The sequence below is a fragment of the Oncorhynchus nerka genome, linkage group LG17 (assembly GCF_034236695.1).
Source record: "Oncorhynchus nerka isolate Pitt River linkage group LG17, Oner_Uvic_2.0, whole genome shotgun sequence".
Taxonomy (NCBI): domain Eukaryota; kingdom Metazoa; phylum Chordata; class Actinopteri; order Salmoniformes; family Salmonidae; genus Oncorhynchus; species Oncorhynchus nerka.
In genome coordinates this window covers 45417145-45429332 of record NC_088412.1, presented here as the reverse complement: position 1 = coordinate 45429332, position 12188 = coordinate 45417145, and the positions used below count along the sequence as shown (strand labels likewise).

The 12188-nt window shown below is 44.8% G+C and overlaps 1 protein-coding gene across 1 annotated transcript in view; it reads left to right on the top strand.

The window, feature by feature from the left end:
* pik3r3b (phosphoinositide-3-kinase, regulatory subunit 3b (gamma)) overlaps nucleotides 1-12188 on the top strand; it is a 301873-nt gene that overhangs the window by 267937 nt on the left and 21748 nt on the right. The window contains exon 7 of the mRNA XM_029686795.2: nucleotides 10415-10529. Coding sequence (XP_029542655.1) covers nucleotides 10415-10529 — 115 coding nt within the window. The remainder of the gene's footprint in view (nucleotides 1-10414; nucleotides 10530-12188) is intronic.

The window sequence follows — 12188 nt, the reverse complement described above, 5'->3', positions numbered from 1 at the left end:
GCAAACTTCAGACGTGCAGCAATGGGGTTTTTTGGACAGCAGTCACTTCTTCCGTGGTGCCCTCCCATGAACACCATTCTTGTTTAGTGTTTTACATATCGCAGCCTCGTCAACAGAGAGGTTAGCATGTTCCAGAGATTTCTGTAAGTCTTTAGCTGACACTCTAGGATTCTTCTTAACCTCTTTGAGCAGTCTGCGCTGTGCTCTTGCAGTCATCTTTGCAGGGCGACCACTCCTAGGGAGAGTAGCAACAGTGCTGAACTTTCTCGATTTAAAGACAATTTGTCTTACCGTGGACTGATGGACATCAAGGCTTTTAGAGATACTTTTGTGACCCTTTCCAGCTTTAAGCAAGTCAACAATTCTTAATCTTAGGTCTGCTGAGATCTCTTTTGTTCGAGGCATGGTTCACATCAGGCAATGCTTCTTGAGAATAGCAAACTCACATTTTGTGAGTGTTTTTTATAGGGCAAGGCAGCTCTAACCAACATCTCCAATCTCGCCTCATAGATTGGACTCCAGGTTAGCTGACTACTGACTCATGTGAGCTTTTGGAGAAGTCATTAGTCTAGGGGTTAACATACTTTTTCTAACCTACACTGTGAATGTGTAAATGATGTATTCAATCTAGACAAGACAAATACAATAATTTGTGTGTTATTAGTTTAAGCACACTATGTTTGTTTATTGTTGTGACTTAGATGAAGATCAGATCAAATTTGATGACCAATTTATGCAGAAATCCAGGTAATTCCAAAGGGTTCACATACTTTTCTTTTCGAATTTACAAGAAAATCTACTGAAGTGGAACTTTGTCCTTGTGTTTCTTGGCCAGTTACATCGTTTTGTTCACATGCTAGGTTGTTTTTAAATGATGTTAGGAAGACATCTCAGTCAAGATATTTTTCATTACAGCCAAGTGAGTGCCTAAATTACCATGGTAACGGCCCGTCCCTTAAAGGGCTAGCTGACATTTTTTGTCTCACCTAATGTTTGCACTTGATCGAGCTACCAAAAACTTTTGTTCATGAACTTTTAGTCATTGTTCTCCTAGATGTATTTGTGTGCTTCTGCACTTCTACTTAGGAGCACATCATGTACTCCTTGTAAAAAATGTTAGCGTAGAGCGCCGAACTATAATAATAAATAAGCCAAGTCACTCCGCATTTTGTTTGTTTGTTCTTTGTTGATGTTCATTTGCGAAACTATTTATCCGTTTTTGTTATTGTATCTAAATGATTTATTTTAACAAACATTGGTGAAAAGACGCAGGTCACTAATTCAATTCAATGAATCAATATACTCCAATACTTCTTACATACGAATACATTTGTTGTTTTTGAAACATTAGAAAGCATACTTGTCATTTTTTTGTTGTGGTAATTTTTGGTTAATTATAAAGAAAAAAAAATGGGTCTGGTAAAAAAATGTGAGTGGCTGGGTAGATTTTAAAAAAAAAATCTACCACAGTGGCTGGTCGACCAAAAAGTGAATTTCCCACCCTGGACATTGTGAAAAAGACGTTTTAATCAAGTTGTGATCTGGTTATATGACGTTCCAACCAAGAAAAAAATATCTTGATCATGTTGTATGCACACTGGGTTGGCTCTCTATCTATGAAAAGATAACAGTAATACTACTGTGCTTGTATAATGGTGATAGTAACGCTGTGCATCTTATGCATGTAAACCCAGATGTATGAGCCAGTTGGCAAACAGCCAAAATGTCACACTAATCATGTTGCCAGATCTGTTTCAAAACAACAATGTCTAAATGTGTCCTGGTGTTGGAAACACAATCACCATCTCCTGCTGTGATTAACCTGTCAATGGTTGATGGTTGTGTTTTATGTGTGCTGGTGTCGCTACAGAGTGAGAACAACCAACATCAGTTGTATTATATGATCACCAATGTTAGCAAGCTTCTTCCATTGAGCCAGGGATTGTCAGTGGAGACATTGAATGAAACAACCGGTAGCTTTGATATAAACAATAGGTTTCAAAGTGTTGTGTGTTTGGCTTCTATGTAACATCTCCTGGGCTATCGAGAAAGGACCCCTAGCTGCGTTACCCCAGGCAGGCGGTAGGTGTATAGAGTGGCGGATAGCGGCGGTGTGTCTCGGGGAGGTGGAAGAATATAGCCCCGCTCTTCTTCTCTACTCCTCCTCTTCTCTCCCCAGGGGGTATGAGCTCACCAGTGTGTGATCCGACCGCATACTAATCTCGTCTTCCACTCAGTGCCAGCTCACAGCTCGGCCCCTACAGAACACATACGCAATGTTTTTGGTTGCCTGTCTGGGCTTTTCTCTCTTCTTGTGTACTCCTGTTTTTAGATGTTATTTCGGCATGGGATTCACTTTGTGGGATCCTGTGGGGGGTCTAATCCCTGGGCCCAGCAGAGAAAGAGAAATAGAGAGAAGGCAAGAGAGAAACCGGGGGTGGAGAAAGAGAAGGGATGAGCGTTGTGCAGATGTTCATTGATATATTTCTTACAGTGGAATTGAAATGTGAGAGGCTCTGTGACAGTTAGAATGTAACGCCGGGGGCCAGCTCCGTGTGTGTGTGTGTGTGTGTGTGTGTCTTTGTGTCCGTTGCCGTGGGTGATTAGCACAGGTGGAGTGCTGCCCCAGGGGAGGGCTGACCTCGGTTCCCAACGGCAACACGACTACTCCCCTCCCATTGTGTGTGTGTGTGTGTGTGTGTGTGTGGTGCAGTGATGGGGTGTGAGTTTGCAGGGTAGCACTAGAATTGGGTAGCTTCTTCATTGAATGGAAAATCACCAGTACATTTCTGTCCCCTGCTGCTGGAATGATGCTATATGGGGCAATGACATAAGTCACTTACAGTAGTGAGTCACGGCAGACAGACAAGCCTGGGTTGGTTCTGTTGATTCTTCCTCTACACATTGAAACACACTTTAGAACCATTATCTTACTCTTTATTCTCTGTCGCTGTCTCTCTCTTTGGCCACCTACATTTCAATGTAGATATTGTGTCCAACAGTGTGCCTGGATTCCCCTTTCTCGCACTACATTCAATTGCCAGTGTGTGCATTCTACAAACGGTGGAATAGGCTAAATATAATAATAACGACACAACAACTGATGGCGGTAGCTAACTAGCCAGCTAACTTCTGTAGCTAGCCAGCAAGCAAGGTTAAAGGGATTGCAAACGAGTTAGCATAACTCTAGCCCCCCCCTAGAATTTTTTTTCCCTTCGAAATACTAGCTAGCTGGCTAACATTTACGAGTCCAGCAAACACGTTCCTCACACGCTAGGAAGGTGTTTCCTCCAATGTCACAATGAAAAGGTGCCTCTCGGACCTAAAACACACATTTTCTGGAGACTTGTGGGAGAAGTACTGATGGCGTCTGCCTCTGTATGCGCTTTCGGTAGCCTGGTTGCTTTCAGAAATCTGCACCCAATGCATCCCTGACCACATCGGCGAAGTGGTCAGCCAGATCTGAACACAATCCGACCACAAAGTGACTTTTGTGCATGTTGACCCGTCTTCATATTCTGACAGCAGAAGCTGCATGTAAGTGTCGAGTGTAGACACAACCTTTCTGTCTCATTCTGTCTGCCGTGGAGAGATGCAGCAGGGCTAAGGATTCATAATGTGTCTTCAGCATACATGGCAACTTGCCCTCTCTTCCCAACCCCCCTCTTTTTCTCTCTCTCTTTCTGCCTTCTATTCTATTCTGAGATTCATGTTGGACACATGTTAGGCTGGGAAGAGCCCCAGAACACATACATCTGTTAAGTATAAACATTTTTCTCCCATCTCTCTCTCCCTCCCAAATCTCTTTCTTTCACTCTATTCTCCTTCTGTCTCTCTGACTCTGTTTCGCTCTCCCTTTCTCTCCTCACATGTATAAATAGTACTAGAGTTCGAAGTGTTCAGCTTGGTCAGGCCTGACTTGTGGAAACTGGGCTGAGAGCAGAATGTGCCTGTCTTTTCCCATTCAGACACAGCTTTGGCCACAGGGTGTGTGTGTGTGTGTGTGTGTGGGGGGGGGGGGGGGGGGGTATACATAAACATAAAAATGACATTGGGATCCTTAACTCCCAAACCGATCACAAAACATTATTTTCCGCGTTTTGGCCTAACTGGATGATGGGCTATAAAGGTATATGGAAAGTTGTGTAATTTAAATAAAACAAGAGAGGGAGAGGTGAACTTTAGGTGAATTTGCGAGGCATGCAAGACAGATTACCAAGATGCGCGCCATGTTTTTTTCTGCCCTGCACTCTCCTCTCTCTCCCTCGCACTGCCTCGCCTGGGGGCGTATTCATTACACCGATTATGATGCAAAACGTTTGTTAAACGGAAGCAAATGGAATGAAACGGGGAGGGACCTACCTGAATTTGTCCAATCGAAACGTTTCGTTTCGCAACTGTTTGGACTAATGATTACACCCCTGCTCTTTCTCTTCGCTGAAGATGTCAGTGTGTTCAGTCTTCGGTCTGTTGCGTGTAGAATATCCTAGCCTATTCATTGATGGTAGGTCCTGCTTTTCAAAAGTACCGAGACATTGCAAGCCAAGAAATTGCGAGATACTGCATTCCATTGCGAGATACAGGCCTAGAAAACAGTTCTGACTGTCTGCCTGGTGGCCGACCTGCCTGTACTGTGCCCCTTCCCCCTCTCTCCCCGTCCCTCGCTAGCTCGCTATGAAAGATGTGTTTGTGTTCTTGGAAGTACAGCAACTAATCAGTCTTCTACTTTCCGAAAATACTGAATCTTAGTACTCGATTCCAAGCAGAATCTAATCTTAGCCCTCGATTCCAAGCAGAATCTAATCTTAGCCCTCGATTCGGTGACAGTAGTCAACGTGCGAGGAGTCGAGGAATCAATTACTTTGGAGTCAACTCTCTACCACTACGTCACCGTCGTTAACTGTTGGAAAAATGGCAAAGGAAGGCGAGCGACAGCAGCGGAGTCCTGTATGGAAATACTTTGCGAGGTGTAATTGAGGTACAGTCATCGTAGTACAGGTGCAATGCTCAACCGTCTGAAAGGGAACATCTTATGCATCTTTCTTATAGTTTTATTGGAAAAAAGAGCTGTTTAAACTTTTTTTAAATTGCCCATCTGTCACATCCCTCGTGTGTGTGTGTGTGTGTGTGTGTGTGTGTGTGTGTGTGTGTGTGTGTGTGTGTGTGTGTGTGTGTCTGGTTTAGTGAGGCCTTACACGCTGTGTGTGCTCTTTCTCTTCCTGAACCCCTCTCATTCTCCCTGACCCTCTCCCTTTTTCTCTCTTTCTCTTCCTCAACATGTCCCTGACATAATTTATATACTCTGAGGGTGTAACTCTCTCTCTCTCTGTCTGTCTCTCTTGCTCTCTCTTTCTCCCTCTGCTGCTCCCCCTCTCTCAGGATCCACCCCTACCCCCCCGCTGTGCTCTTATTGGCCAAATCGGGTCTCCATTCAGAGATTAGCTAGCTGTCTGATTTTAGGATCAGGGCTTGTTTCGCAGCGCCAGTCTGACAGAGGAGGAAAGAGAGATAGAACAGAGAGAGAGGAGAGGGACTGACGGACAGACACACAGAGAAAGGGAAAGGAACAGACAGCTGACAGGACTAATGCAGCTCACACCTACCCCACTAGAGGAAGACAGTAAGACCCAGCACCAGCTTTCTTTCTTTCTTTCTTTCTCTCAGTCCTCCTCCCCTTTCTTTCTTTTCTTGTCAGTTGGCCCGCATCCCTTTTGTGCGTTTGTGCTTCCGTCTATGGGTGTGTGTGTATATGTGGGTCCGTGTTTGTGTGTACGTGTGTTTTTGTGTGAAGCAAAGTGCCGACTGCGACTGGACAGGACTGGAATGAGGGCTTATGTGTGTGTGACAGGATTGAGGGGCCCGGGGGTAGGCTGGCTGGCTGGCTGGCAGGCTGGCCGTGTGGACTGCATCTGCAGGACTACATGTGTTGAACAGCTTAAAAGACAGACTAATGTATACACTGTGTGTGTGTTCATTCTTGAGGGTCTTTGTCCCCCTGTGTGTGTGTGTGTGTGTGTGTGTGTGTGTGTGTGTGTGTGTGTGTGTGTGTGTGTGTGTGTGTGTGTGTGTGTGTGTGTGTGTGTGTGTGTAAAATACCCTCTGCTCCGCTTACACACTCTGGGGCTTACACCCTCCCCAAAAAATAAATAATGAAGTTTGTACTTTGTTCTGCTACTTTTATTCCATGTTCTATTCAGTAACTTTGCACTTTTGCACAATGGTGCAAATGTCTGTTTATTTTACTTGTCAATTATGATTTGACTTATTTATGGTTTTACTTAAAGTTCTCAGACAGTCATCAACATCTCACTGAGGTGTGTGTGGTGCGTGCGTGTGTGAAGGGTTGCTGTGGGGCGGCAGTGTTAATACCACTCTGCCGGCGCCCAACACACTCTGGTTAACATGCTCCTGCTTCTGGACCCAACAGCTGCCACACACACACACACACACACACACACACACACACACACACACACACACACACACACACACACACACACAGAGTTGTGCCTGAGGCTTGACCCTGTGTCCCATGCAAGCTGCATAATGTGCTCTTAGGAACTGGCTCTGATCGAGCTGTTGTATGTGTCATGGATTGGGGGCTCCACTGAGGGTGAAGGGTGCAGGACAGATTTTTCAGCCAGTCATATGTAAAAGGAATCTGTTAATGATAAAGTGGGGATGAACACACACACACACACACACACACACACACACACACACACACACACACACACACACACAGGTCCTGGAAGGGGAGTGGGGTGGACGTTGCGAGCTAGTCAGGGCTTTCATTTTCACTTGGCCCCAATTCTGCTCTCTTCCTCCTGTGGCTTCCTGGCTTCCTGGCTCTTTCCCCTGTGTGCTGTGAGAGAGAGAGAGTGAAAGCAGTGTGTGTGCACCTGCAAGGAGAGGGAGGACAGGAGAGGAAAGAAAGGAGGAGGAGGGGAGGAGAGTTAGGCAGGCAGGTCCGCCCCTGGCTCTCTCTCACTGGTGGAGATGACTCACCCCACAGGGAAGAGGAGAGGGAGCTCGGTCTCCTGGGCTGCCTGGCTGGCTCACCGCGTGCGCGTGTGTGTGGCGCAGGGCTGGGTAGGTTACTTTCCAAATGTAATCCGTTACGGTTACCATTTACCAGTCCACAATTGTAATCATTAACATTTATTTTGGATTACCCAAACTCAAGTAATGAAATCGGATTACTTTCAGTTACTTTTAGATTAGTGCAGGTTAGTGTTTTTCGTCATGAATGTTGGTCTGGAGTCAGCTGTGCAGAGTGGAAACTAGCTAGCACAGCCACAAAGTCATAACATCTGATTTTAACCTTAATCCTAACCTTAACCACACTGCTAACCATAATACATACCATAACCTTAAATGAAGACCAAAAAGCTCATTTTAGTCTTCTTAAATGAAACTTGTTGACTGTATATAGGAAGGGAGGAACTCCCTCAAACTTTTACACCATAGGCTGGGATCCGCACTATGCAGCTGTTGCAAGAGTGCATTTTATAAGCTTACTGGCTGTCCACTGAGTGCACATTCATTACATTTTGCAACAGAATGGCCGTTTCTTAAACTGAAGCTAACTGAAGGAAACGAGGAAGGACCTACCTGAATTTGCCCAATCGAAACATTCGATTTGCTCTGTTTCTTTCTGTTTGGTTCTTAAACGGTAAACGTTTTCCTTAATGAATACACCCTGGTCACGAAAACAATGATTGATAGGCAGTGTAAACGTCTTTTAAAATACACATGTACATTTGTGAACAGCCATCCACAACAACCACAAGCTAAACGAGAGAGCAGCAATGTGATTCACATCAAAGTGATTTCTGTATCGCCCATAGGCTACGCCACTGCTGTTGTGCGGCAGGTAGCCTAATGGTTAAGGGTGTTGGGCTAGTAACTGGAAAGTAGCTGGTTCAAATCCCCAAGCTGACTAGCTGAAAATTCTGTCTATGTGCCCTTGAACAAGGCTTCTTTCTGTAAGTTGCTCTGGATAAGAGCCTCTGCAAAGTAGGGGGGGGGGGAAGTGTTAGCTATAAAAACAAAGTTCATTTTTTGTCCTCCTAAGAGCCTTTGCTAAATGACTAAAATGAAAATGTAAAATGTCCTTACCTCCGAGCGTTTATTCAAGTTGAATAACTTTTGGTTGCCGACAACAGTGGCACCATTGGAAGACATAGCTTGGACTGTAGCCTATAAAAGCCTATTCCTGCTCTTTTCCCGCGATCCATCAAACGCATTTGGTGTGTCATCACAGTGGTCTTTGATTTGTGGTCAGACTCCCTCAGGCGGAACAAACAAAAAAATCAAGCCTTTTTTTATGCTGATTTGAATGTCAAAAACATTTTTGCGCAAACATCCTTTCTGAATTTTTAAGTAATCATCTCCATTTTTTTTTTTTAAGTATCTGTGTGTGTGTGTGTGTGTGGGTTTGTGTGTGTGTGTGTGTGTGTGTTTGTGTGTGTGTGTGTGTGTGTGTGTGTGTGGGTTTGTGTGTATGTGTGGTGTTTGTGTGTGTGTGTGCGTGTGTGTGTGTGTGTGTGTGTGTGTGGGTTTGTGTGTGTGTGTGTGTGTGTGTTTGTGTGTGTGTGTGTGTGTGTGGGTTTGTGTGTGTGTGTGCGTGTGTGTGGGTTTGTGTGTGTGTGTGTGTGTGCGTGTGTGTGGGTTTGTGTGTGTGTGTGTGTGTGTGCGTGTGTGTGTGTGCGTGTGTGTGTGTGTGTGTGTGTGGGTTTGTGTGTGTGTGCGTGTGTGTGTGTGTGTGTGTGTGTGTGTGTGTGTGTGTGTGTGTGTGTGTGTGCGTGCCCCCGTGGACCAACGTGGACCAACTGAAGGAACTGGTTTTCATTAGTGTCCCAGACACAGTTTTATATTCCCCTAGCTCTGTACTGCCGGAGTGAGGTAAATATTGTACTCAGTCTGCTCCAACTGTAACCTCTTTTACTAAGAACTGTTTCCTATGCTGTATGTCTGTCACATGTTCCAATTCCCTTTATTGACACCCGTCATGCATAGTTCATTCAGTAGTAATACCCTCAGTACATATGACTCTCTGTAACTGCTACTGTAGAGCATGGGGACAGACAGTGAGTTATGTGACTATCATGGAGACATTGAGAAATGGTTATGTCAATAAATGTGTCCTGGATGACTCTGGGGGATTGGGTGTCTGTCTCTGGCTGGCCTGGTTGCCTGGTTGGACGACCCCCTAGTAGTGTAGTTATGAGATTCCTCTGACTGCCTGTCATGATGTCACCTTGTGTCTTCTCTCCCTGGTGTGTGTGGGTTCCCAGAGCAGCCCTGAATGTTCTAGAGAGGGACAGAACATTCTAGAGGCCTGCCAAAGAGCCAGTGGAGACCCCTGAATGAAAGATGGCGCACACACACACACACACACACACACACACACACACACACACACACACACACACACACACACACTGCTATTTGTTGTGTGTGCTCTCTGAAAGGGCACTCTCTAAAGTCAGTGACTATATTGACTAAAGAGTGTATACACATATACTCACGTGTGTGTGTGTGCGTGTCTAAGTCTATGTCTATGTGTGTGGTTGTGGGTGCTGAGTAGGGTGTCTGGGTCAGAGGCAGGTTAGTTATGCTTGGCTTGGGTTTTGCAGATGAACACTGTAGCCGCTGTTGGGCTAGAGGAGGCAAAGGGAGGGGGGTGAGGGTTATTTTCTCCTAAAGCTAGCAAAGTTATTACACTTTTTTCTCTGCTGCACCTGGCATGTGGCATGTCTCGCCCCTACCTTCTACTCCCTATCTCACCCCTCCCTGATCCTCAAGGTCCCTCTACCTGTCTGTGTATGTATGTATGTATGTATGTATGTATGTATGTATGTATGTATGTATGTATGTATGTATGTATGTATGTATGTATGTATGTATGTATGTGTGTGTGTGTGTGTGTGTGTGTGTGTGTGTGTGTGTGTGTGTGTGTGTGTGTGTGTGTGTGTGTGTGTGTGTACACGTAGACCTCTCTCTACTGTTAGCTGGGGTGAGTGGGATCTAGCCAGCCCAGCTCTGCTTCCTGCTACTTATCCTCCAATTAGTATTCTCACAGAATCTCTAGATTCCAGAATGCCGTGGAGGGAGGTCTCTTCTTGGTCAATTATTAACACAATGCTGAATGGGAGGGAGGAGAAGCATGGCCAGTATGGCCGATTGCGACATAATCTAAGCCTGAGGGATGGGGGGGTGAAGGAATGAACTCAGAAGCCAGAAGTAGAGGTGAAGAAAGCAGGAAGGGAAGACTGTTTCCTACAAGCTTCAGGTCCACTGTCATGTCAGTACGCCTCATACATGTCGAAGCCCACTTTTATTTTTTTGTTTCGCCCTTTAACCCTCTGTCTTTCTCTATTCTCTTCTTTGTTTTTCCGTCTCTCTGCAGCTCTTCCTCCCAAGCCGGCCAAGCCCATGACTCCAGTGAGCAGCAGCAATGGTGTGAAGGAAGGGGCTGGGGGGTCGCTACAGGAAGCAGAATGGTACTGGGGAGACATATCAAGGTAGCACTCCGCACACCAGGCACATGCACAAATAGGGCTCAACCAGTGCCCGAGCAGCGGCCCTTTTGCCCTCCTATGAAAGTGCCCTGACAGCTCAGGGGATCAGCGTTTTTTCACAAGCACATTGAGTAGCCAGCCCCCCCCCAAAAAAGTAGCTAGCCAGGCTCCCCTGGGCTGGGGGGGTCTGGTTAATACATTTTTGCCGAACAAGCTCTATTTTGGTGGCCTCTGGTATATTCTAATGCTACATTGTATTTTGAAACAGCAACTATCAGGAAATAACCCGTATCAATTGTTTCGCACTTTTGCAGTCGGTGTTAGTTTCATCAGCTGTTGTACAATATGATTTAAAACAAAACAAAACTGGACTGCCCTGGGCATTTAAATAATCCTGTAAGAGTCTGCTGACTTCCACAGGCTTCAGACTTCCTTTTAAGAGGCACAGAAAGCAGCAGTTGACTACTCCATTGTCGACACTTTGATTAAATCAGTATCAATTTGAAAATAAGTATCATTTGTTTTTAAAACCATTCAAAGGGTTTTCTTTTATCCTATTTTAGACCAGAGTGAGGCTCTCTCTCCACTAGCCTACCTGTTGTTTCTTGCAGTGAGGAGGATTCACCATCTTCATCACGTTTTCATCATTTATCTGCAGTTAATCGCCAAAAAAAAGCCTACCAGTATGCAAATTAGGGAGCCAAATAAACAGGTCTCTCGCTTAGCGTTTCATCTTGCAATTCGGACTGAATTTCTACTGGCGCGGAAAATGGTGTAGTTTTTAAATGATTTGGGGTCATGCAGGGTAGGTTGGCATGCTTTTTGTCTATATTCGGCTATATTTGGTTACTATAATATGTATTAAAAATATATGTAATATAATTTAGCAATGCAAGTCATTACTCTATTCTTTAGAATTGCATTGTATTAATTGCATTCATTTTTGTTTCTAAAGTATGTCATTTTGAAAAGATTTGAAAATCGGACACTGCCCCTTTAAGACAAAAAAAGACACATCGCCATGGCTAGCCAAGACGAATGCTAAGTGTCACGCCCTGGTCTTAGTATTTTGTGTTTTTCTTTATTATTTTGGTCAGGCCAGGGTGTGACATGGGTTATTTATGTGGTGTGTTTTGTCTTGGGTTTTTTGTAGGTTATGGGATTGTGGTATAGTAGAGTTGTCTAGGTAAGTCTATGGTTGCCTAGAGTGGTTCTCAATCAGAGGCAGGTGTTTATCGTTGTCTCTGATTGGGAACCATATTTAGGCAGCCATATTCTTTGAGTGTTTCGTGGGTGATTGTTCCTGTCTCTGTCTTTGATTGCACCAGATAGGGCTGTTTCGGTTTGTCATGTTTTGTATTTGTTCATCTTTTATTAAAGATGTATCAAACTAACCACGCTGCAGTTTGGTCCTCCTCTCCTTCATCGGAAGAAAACCTTAACACTAAGTGTCTTTTCGTAGCTTCCTTTATGCAGACTATCAACAGGAGCAGGTATATTGCTAGAATGTTCCCTTGAACGTTTGATTTTGTAAATCACTTTCCATACAATAATTAAGCTCAGTGAGTAGATTGATGGGCGCTTCTTTTTGCTCTGGACAGCTCGCGCAAACCCATGTACTGCTCCTGTGCTCGAGAAGTTGTGACTCGCGGGAGTGTGGTG